The sequence below is a fragment of the Herpailurus yagouaroundi genome, unplaced genomic scaffold (genome assembly GCF_014898765.1).
Source record: "Herpailurus yagouaroundi ecotype Mexico unplaced genomic scaffold, PumYag 185, whole genome shotgun sequence".
Taxonomy (NCBI): Eukaryota; Metazoa; Chordata; class Mammalia; order Carnivora; family Felidae; genus Herpailurus; species Herpailurus yagouaroundi.
The window spans coordinates 26,358,685-26,379,857 of record NW_024412416.1 but is presented as its reverse complement, the minus strand read 5'-3'; the positions used below and the strand labels follow the sequence as shown (position 1 = coordinate 26,379,857).

Here is a 21,173-nt window from a genome sequence, read left to right as displayed (position 1 = left end):
ATTCATCCATGGGCATAACATGTTCAAGATCAATGTAGGGAAAAGGAAAGAGTGAGAAATGGAACAAAATGCTATGGTATGTATTACAAGCTCATTTACCAAAATCCTTATTGGACTGTTATATAAAAAAATTGCTGTCAAATAGGTTTGGGACACAATGTATCAAACATTCCTCAGGACATATATTAGGACATGCAGCCTCAGAAGATGACAGCATCAATGTTATTTCCACTATGATGACTTCTTTTAAATATGAAGTTTATTGTGAAGAATTCTAAGTAAGGAATTTCAATAATTCTCATATAAATACATGCTGTTTTTAAAATTTTATTTAGCTTTAGTGCTTTTTAATTCTTTTGACTTAAAATAATCTTTTCTTGAAAAATACTTAGGCCCACCATGGAAACTGAAAAGCTATGAAAGAGACTTTCTTGCCAGTCAATTTATTGATTTACTCAGATGCAATGAATAATTCAGAACAACAAAAAAATGACTACTGATCATTTTAAATTAGGAATACTAAAATTTAACCTCAGCATTGGAATGTTATCAGAGCATATGAGAAACGGGCTTTTACAATTTACAAGAGTGCACAACTGCAATAAGAAAGGACCCCCATAGAGGGTTTTAAATAAAAATTTTATAAAATAAAATCTCCCTAGCTTACATTATTCTGGGTCACTCTCTCAAAGATGTTTTCGATCTTGAACCAAATAAACAAGTGGACCGATAGCAAACACATGGACCTATAGCAGTTCAAGGAAATAAGCTATATGGACATCAGTATGGGCATGTCAAAAAGTAAAAATCACCCAAAGCATGCATATGCGCGCACACACAGCAATTTTTGAACTCAATAGGCTGCGGGACCCTTGGGGTGAGACTGGTGGCTACGTTTGCCCTGCAATGCGCCCCTGGCCAGACACGCTGCCAACCCCCCGCCGGGGGCCCCCCCCCCCGCCCCACCCACCACTCAACCTCAAGCGCTGCACCAGGGTCTGGGCTAAGCCATCGCCACAATGCTGTGAGCGCCCTCTCCCCACGCTGTGCCGGCTCACCGCATGGTGTAGAGCAGCGTGCCATCGTCCTCCAGCCTCAGCAGCTTGTTGGGCGTGGTCATATTGTGGGCGATGGACTTCTTCCCGTTGTGAAAGAATGTGTCTGGGGTCCAGATTTTGCTGGCGAGAAGATTGTTGAGAGGGAGGCGCTGCATGGGCCCTTTAAACCGAAGCCTTTCATCTTTCCAGCTTTGTCGGAAAAACACATCTATGGTATATTCCTAATGCAAAGGAAGGCAACCAGGTGATGCCTTAGTAGAGAAGGCCCTTAGGGGAGTTGGTTCAGTGCCTATTTAGAATGATCTGGGCGGGGCCATGCCCTGAGACCTACCATTTCCGTGTCGGATACTGGGCCAAAGCTGGTAACGTAGATGTCCGTCCGCACCTGAGTGATTCGCTCTGAAACACAGACACAGGTTCCTGCCTAGGCACCGAGCTCACATGGAACCACCCGTCATAGCGTATTTATGTCCTTAGTCCAGTAACCAATTTCATTCTTGGCAATCAGAGGGCTTTTATAATGTGTTTTTTAAATTTGGAGGACTAGACTAACACCAAATGAAATCAAACTGCTCCAAATTATAGCAGGAACTAACATATCCATCATGTAAGGAAAGGGTCTTAGCTCTCATTACACTTCTTGCCCCTTTGGGGGCAGTCGTGAGCAGAGCAGAGAGGGATCCTGGTTGTTTGGCCTTGATTGGTCTTTAGTTTCCTCCTCCGTAAACCTGGAACAGTAATTCCAACCTCACAGTGCCTAACCTCACTCTCCTACAAACAGCTGCTTTCCAAAGGGTTAGGCAATTGTGATGAGGGGATAAGATTTAAAAGAATCTCTAATCAAAACTGCAGTACTAGGTGTTCTCTGAGGAAAGGATGTGTGACTTGGGACAAGACCACCTGAAAAGGAAGACCCACTTCCTTATATGTCACCTTATATGTCATTTTGAATTGTTAGAAATTTCTGTCATGAGAGACTATTATAACAATTAAAATTATTAAAATATACATGGCAATAAAAGTAACTAATAATATTGAGGGGAAATTTGTGTGTGTGTTCCTTGGGCATCACCTTGCAACACCCCGTGGTCATGAATGAGGACAATAGACTATACTACAGTCCACCATTAATAACCCCAAACCACTGGATGGTATCACCACTGACTCAGAGCTTCAGGGGGCAGGGCTTTTTCTCCCTGCATCTCATTGTGTGGTAACCATATATGTTACCACATACATGTGGTATGTTACCACATACCAAATACATGGTGTGTATTTATATGTGTGCAGGTGTACTTCTTAAGGTATGGTGCTTTCAGCACCTGTCTTCCCACTGAGACGCCTGTCCCAGCAGGCAGCCCCTTTGGCTCTATGTGGTGTCCTCAGGATCCTGCTCCACAGGAGTGTGACACATCCTGGGTGAATGAGAGAATATTGTATAGCAACAACTCATTGATTCTCTACGTGTTTTGATCCTTGTGGATGTGTTCAAAGGGACAGAGGCTGCTGGACACAGGAGACCCAGGGACATAACTCAGAGGGTGGAGTAAGGGGGTGTCAAGGAGGCTTTGTGGACTTTTCTTTGCCAAAAAGGTAGAGAATGGCAACTCATGCTTTAAGTGAATCTCCCTGTTAGAAATGTAATAATGAAGGGGCACCTGGGTGGCTCAGTCGGTTAAGCGTCTGACTTTGGCTCAGGTCATGATCTAGCAATTTGTGAGTTTGAGCCCCGCATTGGGCTCTGTTCAGATGGTTCAGAGCCTGGAACTTGCTTTGGATTCTGTGTCTCCCTCTCTCTCTGCCCCTCCCCTGCTCGCACTCTATCTCTTCCTCAAAAATAAATAAACAAAAATGTAATAATGGAAAAGAACTACTTTTTCCTCTAAGAATGTAGTTGTTAGAGGGTCTCAAACTTATTTAATGGAGTAAGTTCAAATGCACTACATCTAAATGGACTCGAGTCAATGGCATTGCAAATACCTGGAAACAGCACACAATTCTCAGCACAAAATTAAGCTGTGCTAAATTGAACCCAGAAAGTGCATTTTGCTATCCACTTATTTTTATCAATTTCCATGGGGTTAAAGTAAATACAATGATTAGTGAAAAGATTAAACATAATATATAAGATGGAAAGAACAATTGCATTAAACAGTGTATTTGTGAAAAAGACTTGCATCAGTACAAAAGTAGGAACTTGATTATAAATTATTTCTTAACTTAAGGTAGTGTTGGCTTTAGTAACACCTAAGAACTGGTTCCTCCTTAAATGAAGCAGAATGGATGTTGGGGGGTGGGGCGCCTGGGTGGCTCAGTCAGTTAAGCAGCCGACTTGGGCTCAGGTCATGATCTCTCGGTCTGTGAGTTCAAGCCCCGCGTTGGGCTCTGTGCTGACAACTCAGAGCCTGGAGCCTGTTTCAGATTCTGTGTCTCCTTCTCTCTGACCCTCCCCTGTTCATGCTCTGTCTCTCCCTGTCTCAAAAATAAACAAAACGTTAAAAAAAAAAAAAGAATGGATGTTAGGATTATCTAAGGAAAAGGGAGTTTGCATGGAGACCACATCCCCCAGCTTCTTGTACCTAGGTAATGAATATAAAGGATGTAAGAACCTTGGCAACAACTATCAGTTTAAACTCTGGCAAAAAGTTCCTTAATGAATTGGTTGAATCACAGCAGATGTGAGCTTGAGATTGAGTGTAAGCTTTTTCTGGGGTCTAGCGGGCTGCAGCTGAGAACCCACTCACCTCCAAGGCCAGGCCGCAGTCTATTGTCATAGCCATCCAAGAGCCCATCCAAGATTCTGGTAAATATTGTGATGTTGTCATTGGTCTCATCTTTTACTGAACTGGTTGGCATTTGTGAAAAGCTTTTTAACAGAGAAACAAGAGTTAAAACTTGCATTAAGAATTTAAAAATTCTTCTCAAAATACAGAAAACAAAAACATAATATGGTGACTTGTCTTGGAGGGAAGGCACCTGAAAACAGTCTCTTCTACTAATCCAGGATATTGTTTTTCATAAATAAGCCTTAATTCTTGAATTTCCAGAGAGTGTGCTGGCTCTGGGCTGTTCGTCCTGACATCATGCTCAAAAATCCATCCTTCCCTGATTCCGAGGCACAGTGTAGCCATTTTTAAAACAATAGCCACTATCCATAGACTAGCAGAACCTAATCCACTCTTAGGGGATTTCAGAAGTTTGGTTTAAATACTGAAAAACTGAGTCTTCATATTAGTGAATCACCTGTGATGAGCAGTGGGGTGTGGAGAGGACATTCAAAATCTATGCAATCTGAAAGATAAGATTGTTGGGCCCAAATTTCACTGCATCACTAATTGGGAGCATTTGTGCTATGAGGAATATGCAGAATATAGTGACAGAAACAATCATATGGTGATAGAAACAAAAGTTTATGAAATCTCTCTGGGCTTCCCTACTCATCAGCACTGCCTGTTGCTGGCACATTCAGGTCCAGACAAAACAAAGCACATGACCCAGGAGCCATGAGGTGTAAAGACCAGTCTGAAAGCCCTTATTAGGGTTTACCCAGAATTGCCTCAGATAAGGGACTCGAGAAGCACAGTATTCTGAATGACCCAGTATGTCAGACTTATAGTAAAACCCCAAGAAAAGCAGGCTGAACCTTCAAAGAAAAACCCAAGAACAATTCTGGTTTTCCCAATTCAGTGAAGTTATCCAGGCCCCAAAAGTTTATGTAGATGGGGCAAATGGAAATGAGAAACTGCCCTCTGCAGATGTGGGTAAACTGAAGAAGTTACTTGGGAGGGAAAGAAAGTCACCGGTCTAGAAGATAGTAATACACCTCAGAAACATGGATCGCACCACAGGATTCTACAGCTGCTTTCAAATCTTGCAAAAAGCAAGATGTTTGGAATTTTCAAGAACTCAACATACACATTTGGTGTGGATACAAGGAGAACTTATGCAGCTGAAAGCCAGCTGTGGGCCCCAGGAAGTTAGCATCCTTGGCGCTTGGGAGAAGAACAGGAGACCCCTGGAACTTCTCTGAAGTGCCTGCTGTGGTACCCCAGCTCTCCATGTGACTATTTCTTTTCCATAAATTGTCTGAAATGAGAGTGAGACTGACCATCAGCAGTTGGCTGCTGAGAGTAGAATTGATGTGTGCTTGCCCCACCCAGTTCTTGAAACTTGGGTCATTTTTATCGATTGCATCTAAACAAATCAATTCTTTACTGCTCTGAAGCTATTCTGTTTTGAATGAGAGAGTATAAAGTTCTTTTGATCTAATTTTCACATCATCATTAACTGTATATAATTGAATCTCTAACAAGCTAAAATTCAGTCCTGTTTGTATGCAGCCCACAGATACAATATTTTACTCTGGGACTTAGTGTTTGAAAATATTAAATTCCCTTTTCTCTGACATCTGCTGTAGTTTCACACTTTAGAATGATGAAGAACTCAGTCTCACAGACCTAATACCTGGACAAAAGGCCTTAATACTGCCTTCCAGATTTGTGAGAGAAAGAAACAGTGATATTTTGCATTTGCCCAGTTGTGTAAACTGCTCAAACGACATCTGGCCTCACTGTCCACCTTGTACGATGTTCATAACTTTTATCAGTAAGTTTGGTCATTCAATTCTAAGCTATGTCTAAATGTCCAGTTTGGGGGCAGGGCCAGTATTCACTGGATCTCTAACTTAGAATAGAGGGGAGAGCATACACACTAGCATAAAAAGTATATTACTTCCATGTGCAATCTACAAAAGACAAACTTGTACAAACATAGTAGAACGGTGGTTACCAGGGGCTGAGTGGGGGAAATGGGATGTTGTTCAAAGGGTATACACTTTCAACTAGAAGATGATTACATTCTGGAGATCTAATGTACAGCATAGTGATTATGGTCAACAATATTGTATTATAAGCTTCAAATTTTCTAAAAGATTAGATCTTAAATGTTCTCACCACAAAAAAAGAAATGATAATTATGTGACATGATGGAGGTATAAGCTAAGGCTACATACTGTAATATATAAATGTATTAAATCAACACATTATACTATCAATTATATTTCAAAAATTTTGATTAAAAAATAACATCACTATCAGAAAAAAAGAAAAGAAAAATCATACCAATGTTTCAAATATATTTTTCTATGTTATTTATTACCTGTTGTGAAATGTTCTCAAATTACATTTGATCCGAACAGCCTGAAGAGTATTAGGAGACAAATACTTAACTACATCACTGACCATTTGAGATATTCCCAACACTGTCCACTTGTGGGGGTCATCTCCATGACCACTGCTTTCCTTGGCCCTCTGATGCACTGCTTCACCACAGTTTCAAAGAAACACAATCCCATTTGGCTCTGAATCCTACTTCACAAATACCCAAATCATTGCCAATATCAATCCAGTAGGATGCAAAGCTTAAGAATCCCAAATCTCACCTTCTACTTATTAGCCAGAATTTTTTTTAAAGGTGGGGGGGAGGGCTATTTATACCCCTTCACACATCATTACAGTTTTATTGGAAAAGTTTCAATATGTGCCCTATTCTGACATAAGTGCTTCTTGTACTTATCTGTGGGCCTATTCATGATAGAGCTATGGCTGGGGTTTGCTGTGGCTTCTCTGCATTTACTGAGGTTAGGACCCAGGAGGTAGGAAACGAGTTCTAAAAGAATCTCTGAAAATGCTTTTCAGAGCAGGAGTCGAGGTTTTCTCTCAGGACCAACTGGTAGCCCTTCTCAGGTCATAGGTCATCCTAAAAATGACTAATTTGCAGCATGTGGTTATGAAATGCACCATTTCCACAATCATGGAGACAAAGGCCCTTTTTGTATCACAGAAAGCAAATGATATGCCTACACACAGGAGAATCTCACAAATGTCTGGCAAACTTACCTGTTCCTCTCTCAAGGTGCATAATCTTCCAGGGCTGCTTCTAAGGTACAGAGTAACTTTAGCTTGCTTTGTTCCATTTTGATTAGTTGAAGCCACTTGAAACCAAAATAATACAAAAACACTGGGCTATGCCTTCAATGAGCAATAATGCAAAGTTACATCTATGAAGTCTCTGGGTAGAAACACAAGACTCCCTCATCTCTTTGAACACTCACTCCACTTAGGTTCAGAAGGCAGGCTTGAGCTTGCCGACATTCCATTTCAGAACTGTATTGAGTATAACCAAAGAACTCTGCTGATCCTTAGGTCAACTGTAAATACACAATTGCTTCAAAGATAAGCTCAGCTCTCTGGGGGAATGGATTTTTGTGAGCTGAAACAAAATCCATTATTACTGACAATAACCTTGGACATAACAGAAATACTTGAAAATTTTGGCAGCTGACGCTTCAGTATTAGGATTAATTAGATTCTCTTAAAATATTAATTGTTTCCTTATATTTAGTGCATATTGTCTATAAAAACATGTCACATTTAGTCCATGTGAATAGTTCCAACACTGCCAAATTACTGATGTTCCAGAAAGGGAGTCCTAAAGGAAACGCAGAACCAACCATACTTGTTAAAACACCCTGATTTCCTTGCTCAAATATTCGTTCTTACAAAAGATGCTAGGACATGATCTCTAAACTTAAACACTTTTCCAATTATTTTAGCCTGAAAAATAAGGAAATTAGGTCACTAAGCCCCATATTCTAGCCTGAGAAAGGAAGGTGGTGATTGTTAAATGGGCAGGGACATGGGTGGGCACAGTAGGACAGCAGAGTGAAGCTCAAAGGTGTGGAAGGTCTTCTCAAAAAGCTACACAATGGTACCCCATCAGATAAGTTCTGGACTGTTCAGACACTTAGGGGGTGAAGTGGAGAATGAGAAATTAAAATAAATTTTGTCCACTAGTGGGTTTAACACACTGTTTAAGAAAAATAAACATGAATGTCTTCAGAAAGGGTAAACTCTTGCTATTGTGCAAATTTTCCACTTTTCCCAGTTGTCTTACATCTGACTTCTTCAAGGCATTTGATTTTGGACTCCTGCATTAGCTTCATTCTGACTTCTAGGCCCTAGAGATTTGGCTTTAATTGCTCCCTGAGAAACAGCTACAGGTATTATTATTATTTTTTTTTTAAGATTCCCAAGTGATCCTCGTGTGCAGCTATAGTGGAGAGCAACTGCTCTAAGACTATCTAGATTGGAAATGGAAAGGATGGTTTGTAAGCCAAGTGCCAGAGTGACTATAAATGACCTCAGAGAGCTTCTCTCCTCCATTACATCTTAAAGAGGCTGTATGATGAGCTCAGTGCTTATTCCAACAGCTCAGGCCAACAGATGTATTTGGGATGTCAATCATGTATGTTCCTGGTGTTGTGGTAAGTACCGAGGATGTGAAGATGACAAAGATGGTATCCCCAACCTGTCAGACAGAGCTGTGTTCTAAGACAATCAGTCATGTTCGCAGAGGATTTCAATAGCACATCGTAGATGTAGGGATCTATGTGATACATAGGACATTCTAGGAAAAAAAAGGAAAGAGAAGGAGCTATGTACAGTGCTAGAGGAGGAGAAGAGAACTGACCTGAGACTTTAAACATGAAGATCTAGTCTCGAGCTAAAGAAGGAGATGTTGAAGGGGTTGTGAGCAGTGGCCTCAGGGTAGGAAATGATGATGTTTGCAGAGGGTAGTAAAGAACCTTGGTGAGTAAAGTAATGCATGTCAGTGGAGAGCAGCACATATCAAACCATAAAGGACTTCACATGCCATGTTGCACTCCTAGGGTCAGTCCTGAAGGTAGTGGGAGCTTCAAAGCAGTTAGACAGGGGTCACTTACTTTACCTGTGGCTCTTGGGCACTTTGCAGATGATGGACTTGGCAGGGGCAAGGCTAGAAGCATGGAGGCCAGTTACCCAGGCAATTGCAATGGTGATAGAGATGGGGTTGCTGGAGCCACCAGCAAGGTTTCTTAGGGAAGATGTGGGGAGGAGTCTGAGCACAGCAGGATAGGGAATCCCAAACAAGTTACCCCCCAAATAAGACAGTTACCACACAGAGTTAACCCTGTAGTAGAATCCATGCATTGCTCTGAAAAGTGAGTTGCATTATTAATTTAATCTCAGAGTAATTTTGTTCCTGAGGAACTGTGAAAGATTTTACTCCAATATAACTTTATCTCAGTATTATAATTTCTAATGATAATAATAACAACAACAATATGTTGCAGATTCCATCTTTAAAGGTATTTCATTTTCCAAATAATGCCTGATGAGGTCTTATTTTGGCATTTAAAAGGGTACAAGTTCAAGAGTTATGTCACCCTTTCTGGGGTTTAGAAAAGTCTGTTGAGTAATGTACCACAAATGGTGCTATTGAAGGCTAGGAGTGATGCATTTCTTTGTGATGTTATCTCTGCTTATATTGACAGCCATTTTTGATTTATATAAAATGGGATCCATAATGGCAATGAACTTACTTTGGGAATGGAACTAAGTTGCTTTTAAGTGGCAGCTTCCCTGTCTTCTTAAATTGCATTTCTTTCTGCATTCTTTCCACAGCATTTAATTACTTCTAAGAAATATATCTTCAGTTTATTTGCTTGTCACTTTAATCTCATTAAATAAGTACCTCTAAGTGGCACCGTTGTGTGATGTTTCCCTGAGACATCTAAATTTCCACTGCACACCACTTTAACCATTTGAAAAACTATATAAAAGAAAATAACAAACATGGTGAACACTAGCTAGACAATGAAAGTCAATCTTAAGTTTCCAAATAAGAGTTGTCCCCTCTTGTGGTGGAAACATGGACTTGAAATGTGTCTCATGTGGACGAAGTCATGGCCATGAAACATTATGTCAGAACTCTTAGATTGTTTTCACTGCCATGGGCCTCACATCAAAGGTGCCCCCAGCCCTGCCTATCAGCTCCCTAAATAGTGCTCAAGCCTACCCCTGCTGGCACCCTTCGTGTAGTCTCTTTACTCTTGTCCATTTCACTGCAGCCCAGCTCAGAATCATACCGCCTACAAGGTAAAAAGTCGGTCTCCCATCTCATAGGCCACACCCCCTTCATCTAAACCTACCCACTTCCCTAGACTCTCCCCAACCACACAGGATGCCCCCTGTGTGTGATTATGCTGCACATGAACCATCCTGGTGTTTATTACACATGGTTTTCCCTCCATCCCTAATAATTCCTATCATCAATTACATTTGTTGTAACATATCAGGTCTTTAACATGTCTTTCATTCACCTTATATTCCCTTCCAGTTAGCATTCCATTCTTTGCCCCTCTTCTACTCAAAACTCACTGAAGAGTTGTCTATACTAGAAATCTCTGCTGCCTTTCCTTCCTTCTCTTGGACCCACTCCAGTCTGGCTTTCACTGCCTACATCCCAAAGAAGCCTTTCTTCTGGATGCTACTGCACAATGCCCAATCCAACAATCAGCTCTCAGTCCTTATTTGACCACATCTCCCTTCTTACAACACTTCCTCCTCTTGGCCTCAGGATGTTGCCCTCTTTGTTCTTCCTATATTCACTGACCTCCTCCTCTCACTTGCCCCCACCCCCTTGCCTTCCTAAACTTACACAGGGCACAGTCCAGGGACCTTTTTTTGGTTTATATTCAATCCCTAAATGATCTCAACCAATCTAATGGCTTTAAATATCTCCCATATATGAAAAACTTAAAGTTAATGTCTCTAGCCCCAATCTTTTTTGAACTCTGGACCTCTGTATCCAATGGCTGTCTGGCCACTTGGATATCTAACAGGGCTTAACATGTCCATAACTGCACTGAAGATTTTCACTAGAACCTTTTTAACTACTGTCTTCTCCAGCTCAGCAACAGGCAATTGAATCGTCATGTTTTCAGGTCAAATACCAGTGGGGGGAGGGGCGGTCATCCTTGACTCCTTTCTTTCATGCCCATGTCAATCTACTAACAAACCCCACTGGCCAAAAATCATCCCTCCCCTGGTCACTGCATTCGCCTCCTAACTGCCCTGACTGCTCCTTCCTTTACTAACCACCCCTGCCCCAGATTCTGTTCTATCTTCCACTCAGCAGCCAGAGCAAGTTTTAAAGTTTAAGTCACATTACTGTCACACCTCAATTGGATCATACTTCACTCCTACTTAAAACTAATCCCAGACCTTCTTTGACTTACAAAATAAGAGCCAACTGCTCTTCCTAGCATGGCCTACAAATTCTTTCACCATATGACCCTTTCCCCCACTGCCCCACTGCCCCTCTGATTATGCCTCTTACCAGTCTTTCCTTTCAATATCCTGGCCTCCTTGCTGTGCCTACCATCCAAGCATGCTGATACACTCGCTCCTCCTCTCACTTGTTCAGCCTTCTCCATGAACTGCACTGCTCACATCCTCACATCCCTCAGATGTTTGTTCAAGCATCTACCTTCAGTACACTCACTGTCTCCTACTCTAAATAATTCTTAATAGCAATTGTGACCCAACTGACATGTAAAAACCAGAATGCACCCTCCTTGAAGGCATGCTCTACTCTGCCCACCACAGGAACTCAGCACCTAGAACAGTGCCTGGAACATAGTGAGGACTCAATACACATTGATGCTACTAGCAGCAGGGCAATGTTCTCCACGATGCTCACATTGTAATCTCAGTTTGTGACTATGGATGTACTACATTATATGGCAAGAAGACTTTGCAGACGTGATTAAAGTTATTGACTTTGCTATGCTTAGGCCCTGGCCCAGCACCAAGCTTACCCTGTAGGTCTAGCAAACTTTGGGTGTCTCCTGGTCACAACATCCAGAAAGATAGCTAGCCTATACTTAGCAACCCCTCCCTGCCTGGCCTTGTTTCAGCATTTAGCATACATTAAGCAACATATCCTTCACATCAGCCCTGTGACGTAGGATCCATTATTAACTCCACTTTGAGATTAGGAAACTGAGTTGCAGGCAGGTTTAGAAATTCCTCTGTAGCCACACAGTGAGCATGCAGCAACAGAGATCAGAGCAGCCTGACTGCTCTCTGTCAAAGTGATACCTAGTGCTATCTCTATAAACTTAACAGGGGTCCTAGAATAGGATCTAGTTTGATTATAGAGTGATGGTCCAATTTTTTTGTTTTGTTAAAATTGAAAATGATCTGGTCTTGGATTTCATTTATTTTTAGGTTTGCTTTTTGGTTTTGAAATAACTTGTTAAATAAATACAAATGAAATAGAGTTTTTAGTGAACTGCTAAAGCCTGTTTCCTAGCATATCTTACTTTTACTATCATATCCCTTCTCTATAATATTTTATTTCATAGGACATATTTTGTGTTTGATTTTATTTGAGCTGTGGCAGACACACTATCTTTAGAACAGTGTTATTTGAGTTCTAGATTAGGACATTCTTTTGTTCCCAATCTATAGATTTCCACCCTCCTCCTTTCCCTTTTGATTGCACCTTAAATATTAGACATTCTGGAGAAGGTCCTGCAATGGAGAGCACTGGTCCAGGCCCTGAGGCCTGATATGGATCCTGATTCTGAAAATTAGACACATTTCCCTATGCTCTCCAGCCTGAACTCTTTTCACTTACAAAAGGAGTTTTTTTCATAGTAGAAAATTAAATAGTACATTTTCTGGAAATGCTTTCTAGAAATGAAGGAAATATAAACCCATACAAACAATGATAATTATTGTTGCTACCAACAGAGTTCTATGATAAGATTTCTTTTTACTTTTGATTCTAATATTATGTTCTCAAATTTCACACAAATTAAAATATGCATGTTATGCAATCGCACCTTTGTAAAAATCCAAAAGCCCATATTCTCCTTCTCCCCTTGAACCAAGCCAGTGACTCATCTTGGAGCTGATCGCCAGACCGGGTCGGCTAGGTTGGTGCTGGCCGACTGTCCTCCTACGCTTTGCTAAGCTCACTGCCTGTTGGCATGAGGAACATGCTAAACGTTTCCTCTATAGAGCATGTAATTGGAAGTATTTTCTTTTGGTACCTTAAAAAATGTTGGGCATTACTCTGTAGCAAGGTCTTAATCACCTTAAGACCTTAATCACCTTAATCACCAAATTTTTGCTATATGCAAGATCTACCTTTCTGATCTCTGGCCTTCTCTGCACCCTGCACTTAAGATGTCCCATCACCTGCCAGTGTCCTAACTGCTTAGGTGGTGCTTCTGTGTGCTTTTTGATAATTATTACAGTGACCATTTGTCCTGGACCTCATGAACCTGCAGCCACAGTACAGGAAGAACTTGCCATCTGGGGATTCAAAAGAGAGAACTTGCTATTTAAAAAGACATTGTGAGTAGCTGAATGATTCAGAGATTGCACTTTCTGCTCAAGCTAAAAGAAAAGAACCATCCTCGAGAATGTGTATGAAAAAGCTCTCTTCATGAAACCAAAGGTACAGGTTAGCACATGCATGTAGTCAGATAAAGAATAACTTTATCTATTCATTTTAATAAGTTACTTCTACAAGAGTCTGCTTTTAATTGCTAATTATAAAACACTGTTTACCAAAGTACATTGGAATGGTAGCTCCCATGTAATAAAATTCTAATGCACTTTTTCTTTTCCAATAGATAAACATCTAAAATATATTTAATACAAATAAATGAATGGAAACAGATTTTACTATTATTAAGTTGATAATACTCAATTTTATCTTATAATTATCATTTGTCAATTGATTCCGATAAAGTGATTTTTCAAATGATGATAAATTAATTCCAGTTTAAATTTAATATTATGCATTTTGATATTATATTGATTCAAATATTGTTTCTGTGCTAGTTTTTCTATACCCTGTACTTCTGATTACTGGTCTTATTAAAATAATTATAATGATTCAGTCTCCAAATGTGACATAGCATAAGGCTGACAGTTAAATAAGGCCTCTGTCCCATTATATGTTTGACTCATGCTCTGTTATGTAACTTAAAACTAATAAAAGAATTATAAAGGCTATTGAAAATGAGCTGCTGGTGACTCTAATCAAATCGAGAGAAGCAAAAGAAACAATACTCATATATTTTAAAAGCAATTTCACATTAATTGTCATATAATTACCAAATATATTTTACTTATCAGATTTATAAATTTTCTGATTGCCAAATCCACATACTTGTCACAAACACTGAGTATAACCTTGTATATGCACAAAAGCTCACACTTGCCTCTTTCCTTTGGCTCACTGACCAGTCTTGTGTAACCCTCTTTACCCTCCACCAGTTGTCTGGTTTCTTTTATGTATTTGCAGGAGTCAGTATTTCTCTTGTCCTAAAATGTTCAAGTTAGGACCTTGCATGCTTCTTCTTTCATCTCTATTTGGAACCCAATCACACAAACTCTTTAGGGAGGAAAGACAGAACTTACCACTACTCTTTTTCCCCCCTAATCTCAAAACAAAAAACACTCTCTACCCCACTGCATAGAATAGCTTTCAGAATTACATTCCCTTCCTTTATAGGTTTCTTTGACTCAGACCTACTAGCAAGCTCTGTTTGGCCAAGGACCACTAGGGTTAAATCACTGAGGAGTGCTAAGTAACAAATCCTAGCAGTTACTGCCTGGGTTAACCCCGCTCCCCGACTTTCCCTTCTCTAACTATAAGACTGGGCTAATGATGCTTAGCTTATAAGGTTCCTCCTAGGATTTACCTAAAACAGATAACATAGCAATAGGTGCTCCATATTGTGATAGCTATTGTTTTGTCAAGATTTTAAGTCAAATGAGTGTCAAGAAACTTTTTTTTTTTTTTTTGCAATTAAAAAAATCATTCTTAAGTACATTTAAAGTAATAAGCAAGTGAGAGGAGCCTCGTATAATAAAGGAAATCAATAGAAACTTGTGCTCCCAGATGTTAAAATGTCTTTTGTGGCTGGTTGTTGAAAGCCACACCTTGCTAGCCAGATTTTTGAAATCCCCCTTCCCATTTTGCTAGACACCCTACTTCACTAAATGCAACTAAACCCACAGGATCACAAGTTAGAAGCAATCTGGAAACCTGACGCAAAATTCCACTTACAGGAACACCTTCTAATAGAAATAGTTTCAAATACTTAAAATAGTTATACACAAGTATGTTCACTATAGGACAATTTATAACAGCGTTATCGGAAAGAATATAAACATCCCAAATTAGGAAAATACTAGATGATGAAGCATTCATGCACTGTAATAATACTCATCCTTTTTTAAGTCATAAATATTAAAGAGTCTGTAATAACAAAACGCCATGGAAAAAAAAAGCACAGTACAAAACTGAAGGTGCGGTATGATCCCAACTATATAAAAATATCCATAGAAATAAGGGGAAGAAGACACCAAAATATAAAGGATGATAATTTCTGTGTGGGGGAATTAAGGATTTTTTTTAATTGATATTCTGTGTCTCATGTATTTTTTGCAGTTAGCAGGCATTGTTTTAGGATGGACTATTGAGCATATGCCTTAAAAATTCAAAACTCCTCCAGCAGCTAATTCTCTAGGGAAGTTGAAGGGTCTTATACCACTTGTTCAATGTTAGCTTCCAGAAACTAACAATTATCTCTCTATTTTGAAGTTAACTTCAGAAAACCACCAAATTAAGTAAGAAATAAAGTATAGCTGTGTCTAATGGTTAGCCTCCATATGCACATTACTTCATATTTCAGGCTTGCATCCACCAGGAAGTGTAGAAACTTCATGAGTATGCAAAGCACGATAATACATTCAACCAAAATCTTAAAAAGAAAACATGTTTCCAATCCTAGCATATTCCTTACCTCTTAAATATTGCTAAATATATGCAGTATGTCAGTAAACATACTACCTACTGTATTAACTTGGAAATGTAAGCACTGTGTTATGATTTTACTTACGCAGCTTTCATTCAGGGGAACACCTGGAACAACATACTTTATAGGACTTAACAGATGGAAGAGACTTTGGAAAGGAAAATTTTCATTGAACAGATAAGGAAACTGAAGGCAGGGCAGGCAAGGTGTCCACTCAAGAGGAGCAGCAAAGCAAGAATAACAATGAATGCTCTGTTCCAAGGGAATACTCTGAATGGCTGAAAGGGCTGCAACATAGGCATGTCCCGTGCTGAGGGACAGGCATTCCCCTCACTGACCTGGGTACCGGTCCCCATGTGGGGATGGTCACAAACCTCACTCCTCGGTAGAGACATGGAAATGTCAGAAGAGAAGAAAATGTCCAGAGGACAGAGAATGTCATGTACCTTAAGAGGGTCTTCCTTAATGGCCAGAGAGGTGTGGCCCAGAGGGGTCTCTGGGTAGCAGAGCCACTGTGTGCTTAAGATCCTTCTCTGATTTACATCAGTGCAGAATACACTGTGGAATTTTTGGAGCTGATTTTTACAGAACAAGTGCTTGGCAACTTTTGTCATTAAATTTAATTTATTAATTATGGTCCATCAACTTCAAGTTACAATCCTTTTGATTAGCTGGAACGTTTTGGGGAGGAGAAAAGTGTGGAGGAATATCAGCACCTATACAAACATTTACCTGGAATGTTTGTTATTGCTAGTTTGATGGAAAAAAAATCATAGAATGCGTACCCTGATACTAAGGCTGAAATGAAAGAGCTTAAAGGAATTGATAATGCCCTATGCCCAGGTGTGTCTTGCAGACCTTCAGACACGCGTAGTTTCTAGTGTCTCCACTTGCATTCAGGTGGCTACAGTTCAAGGCCTTTGGATCAGGCGAGAACCACTGCCAAGTCCTGTCAATTCCACATAGCGTGGGCTTGCCTTTAAAGGCAATCCCTTTGCATAATGGAACCAAGGAGGGCAATCAAAACATTGAACATTGTCTTGTCCAACAAGCAATAACTCCTTTATGCCTGCGAGCTTATGAATCTTGTTTTAACCTAAGTAGAAGAAAACACAGCTGATTCTGAAACCACCTCTGCCTCCATTTCTGAAAACATAATCTGCCTCTTTTCTCTGACTCACTTCAGAGACCCCAAACGTGGCACAGCCTTGCTCAAAATGACAGTGTGGTATAGGACAAGGACTCTATTTATTTACAATAAACTGAAGGGCAGGGGACTGCAAAGACGGCAAGTGAGGGTTTGTTGATGTACTACTCAGCAAAGTGTCTTAAAGGCACTTGTGCACTGAAAACCATAAAATAAAAGATAGATGGTAACTCACCCAAAGTGACTGGCTAAGTTCATGGAAATACAAAAGAGAAGGAGGTTTTTGATCATGATAAAGCTAGAAAACATTCCATTGTCCATTCCCAATGAGAATAATAGTCGAAGCAGATGAATTTGGAATAACGGTTCCTTTCTTCAACTTGATCTTGAAGCTGAAAGGTACACAACAGGGAAAAGCATATAATGTGAATTTTTTTGTGTCCATTCCTGAAATCATATCCTACTGCTAGTATGCACAATTTACAAAGAAAGGAACCTGGCTGTCCTTCCCCAGCACGGCTCCACAGCAGGTTGTTACCTATGTCCACTGGGCAGTAAGTTGGGACATGGAAAGGAGTTACAATATGTCTTAATTTCTTTCTACTTTTACTCAGAGTGCAGACTCATTCTCCTAATTTATTTTTCCACGTTTTACTTTGTTTTACTTTTCAGCTTATTATCAAATGACCGATTAGTCCTATTATTAGAACAAATATCTGAAGTTATCTGATCAACTTATTTTGCATTTGTCAAATCCACAAGTGGAATCATTTTACCTTTCTGAATATTTGCCACGCGTTCAAAGCCAGCAAGCTACTCCTTGTTCTGCAATGTGCTGAGAGAAAGTATGTGGAAAGAGGGGAAAAAAGGCACATTTAAGAAACAAAGCTTCTATAGGATCACGATAATATAAGAACTGCTTTCAAAAGAGGGTTGCCACATTCTCAGCATTCTGTCCCCATAACTAAATAAGTTAATAATCCTTCCATTTGGGGAAGTCTCTCAGCTCTGTGCCGGGCCCTAATTAATGCATTTGAAGTCCAGGCAGGCACAGTCCCTGGGCTCTGCAACTAACCTTAGCGAAAGAACATATTTCTCAATATGCGCATAACGCAAATAGGTGCACATGATAGAGGAACACCGCGTGTTCACAAGGAACATTTTCCCAAGGAGACCCCAGGCAAACTCCGGAACTGGGAAACATACAACAGGTACTTCCACCTCAGAAGCGAAGGCCCTCGTGTCAAGAAGGGCAGGGTGCCATGCGGTGGTCTCCTGGGCGCGTGTCCTGAGCCTTGTCGCCAGACCCGGGCCGGAGTCGGGGCGGCGAGCACTCCGCGCTGCATGCGGGAAGCCCCGGCGGCGCCTCCTACTGCCCTCAGCCCTGATCCAGGACCCCCAAAGAGAGGCTCCGCTCCCACGGTCCCCTGACCGCGGCGGGATCTTGCGGGCGCAGGTGGGCTCAGGGGCAGCATTGCGGAGCCGCAGCCTGGCCACCCTGGCGCCGGCGGCCGGGCAGGGTCGGCCTCCAGCCCTGTCCGCAGCAGCGCGCCCCGCGCCTCAGTCTCGCCGACCCTTCCCGGCTCTTTGCTGGCCCTCGTACTCTCCCCTGCTCCAGCCTCAGGTCTGAGCCTCCTCAGCGAGAAACGCGTGCTGCAGCGGCGGCTCTGAGACCCCCGGCCTCAAGAAGCCCGCGCGACCCACCCGCTACACCCCCGCGGAGTCCGCGCCCACCCCGCCAGCAGCTCCGGGACACCACGCGCCTCAGAGCCCCGAGGCTGGCGGGGCCCTCCAGGTGGGCAATTTCGCCCCTCCGGCTCCAGGGACGGCGGCGGGTGTCCCCACCCCCCAAGTCCTACCGGCGGGCCCGCGGTAGCTGCGCCCTGGTGCCCCGTCCGGCAGAGCTGCACAGCTCAGGCCGCCCCTGCCCTCCCGCTCTGCCTTGCCCCCGCAGTCGCCGGGGGAAAGTTTGCGCTCCAGGCTGCCCCAGGCGCCCCGCCTGCTCTCCACCTCCCATCTCCAGCCTTGCAGTTCGAGGCTCCGGAGCCCGGAGGAGAGGGATGCGTGCCCGGCCGGGGCCGCCCTTCCTCTCACCCTCGACCGCATCTTCTTACCCCACTGCCGGGGAGGCAAGCCGTCGGCGAGGGTGCCGCCGCCGCCGCCTCCGCCGCCTCCTCCTCCTCCTCCTCCTCCTCCGCCTCCTCCTCCTCCTCCTCCTCCTCCTCTCCCCCGGCTGGCAGGCGCGGAAGGCCGGTGCGGCGTCACCGCCCCATGCTGCCAGCGCGAACTTGCCCAGTTCTCCTGGGCCGAGCGGATCAGCCGCCCCGCGCTCCCGCCGCCGCCCTGCGGCCCCGCTCTGCGCCGCGCCCGAGGCCGCGCGCTGCCCGGTTGCAGATCCCCCCGCGCCCCCAGTGCACTCTCGCGCTCGCTCTCACCTCTCCTGAGCGCCACATGTCGTCTCTGGGATTGAAGAACGTTCCTCTGCAGAGGCGCTCCGGTAGAGGCCGCCAGACTCTCACCAAATGCGCCCTCGGGCCGGCTCAACAGAGGGGGAAGGGTTCAGCGCCAGAGGCTTGGCCTGGTTTGGGATAGGCCATACTTCTGAAGTTTCTTGATGGCTTTCAGGAACATACTGGGTGCCTGTGTAATAACCACTGGTTTCCCGTTTTTACAGAAGAACTGGGAAGGGAGTGTCAGCAAGGCTGTAGCCAGGGCCAGTGCTGGGAGTTATTCTTTTTAAGTCCAACGCTGAGCATCTCCCCAACCTGGTGTCCTTACTCAGTCTTCAACACAATCCTCCATGTCCTCATCTCCTATTCTCTTTAGAAATAAACCCGTTTATGAGGCTTTTTAAAAAATAATTTTATCTGCAATTCATTGCTACAGGAGGGAAAGCCAGAGCAAAACTGGATTAAATTAGAATTAAACCCTTACCTACTTGCAGTATACATTTGGCTTTTGTTTGTTTGTTTGTTTGTTTGTTTTTTCCTGAAGTGTTATTTCTTGACAAGAAGCCGCTTGTCAATGACAAGGGGCTGTGGGTCTGAAGACCTGAGAATAGGCCTGGGGTTGAGTGGAGGAAGCTCGCCAAGGAGCGCTCCTAGGACCCAGACATGGGTGCACTGCACCCATGCACACAAGGGCTTCAACACTGGGGTTTGTAGGAGTATGTCTGTCTCTGTCTCAGTGGTGCAGAGCAAAGAGGTGGCACTAATGACAACTGGAAGGAAATAAGGTCCCCTTCAAGCGACAAAACAAGATGGATGCAAAAGCAAGCACCTTCCTTAAATTTAAGATTGCAGCATCTTGTTTACCCAGGAGGTGGATGCCTCTTGACTATGAAAGCCTCCAGGAGAAAATGTTCAAGATTTAAAGTTAAACCACCAAGAACACGATGAGATTTATACTATTATCCTGTATCTTTTGTGACACTGCATTGTTTATAGTCACTTAACAGAATAATTGTGAGAAAAGGCAAATTTCTAACTCTGCTTCAGAAAGGATCTTTAACCTTTCAGTGTGTGAAGTCACTATATTTTTCAGTTATGCCTAATACTCTGTATTCCAAATCTAAGCTACCTGCTGGTACTTTTACACATTTCAAAAATTCCAAGATTCTCCAAAAATAAGTAACTGTAAATATATTTCTGAATAGGACATAAAAAGGTATGAATGTTGCAAATATACAAGAGGTGTTATTCTGAACATACATTTAGCCACAGTATTAAATCATTCTGATTCTAGTGGTTCTACATGAAATACAAATTACATAAAAGGCTTATTTGAAATTCTGGTTCTAAACTGGTTAACTTGAACACATACATTTCTTCATTTTCTAATTTTTCAAAAGAGATAACACTGATCAGTTTGTTGATGGTCAAAATCATTAAATTAAAAACAATCAGAATCAACTTAATGTAATTCTCACCTATTAGGTGTTAGGATTCTAGGTTCGGAGATACCTGTGATAGCTGCTCTTCTCTCAGGATTAAACATCGTAGGGTAAATGAAAGAGTTCAAAAAACTAGTGAATCCAAAAGTTTACAGATTATGAAACAAAGCCATTCAGAAATTTATGAAAAAAAAATTTGTGGATATGCCAGGAATTACTTTTGGATTAGTGAGAGTTACAGACATTAATTCTTCACAATAATACCTTATCAAGGTTTCACGGACAAATAATGAAATATAACTATAAGTGAATTTATATTCTTTTGATGAATTATTTTAAAAATTTCCA

At 42.0% G+C, this 21,173-nt stretch overlaps 1 protein-coding gene across 1 annotated transcript in view; it reads right to left on the bottom strand.

Moving 5' to 3' along the window:
- GABRA5 (gamma-aminobutyric acid type A receptor subunit alpha5) overlaps positions 1-19,487 on the bottom strand; it is an 82,483-nt gene extending 62,996 nt beyond the window's left edge. The window contains 6 exon segments of the mRNA XM_040493885.1: positions 1,059-1,279; positions 1,390-1,457; positions 3,803-3,924; positions 17,169-17,325; positions 17,710-17,768; positions 19,369-19,487. Of these exon segments, the coding sequence (XP_040349819.1) occupies positions 1,059-1,279; positions 1,390-1,457; positions 3,803-3,924; positions 17,169-17,254 (497 nt within the window). The 5' untranslated portion in view covers positions 17,255-17,325; positions 17,710-17,768; positions 19,369-19,487.
- Between the last annotated feature and the right edge of the window lie 1,686 nt (positions 19,488-21,173).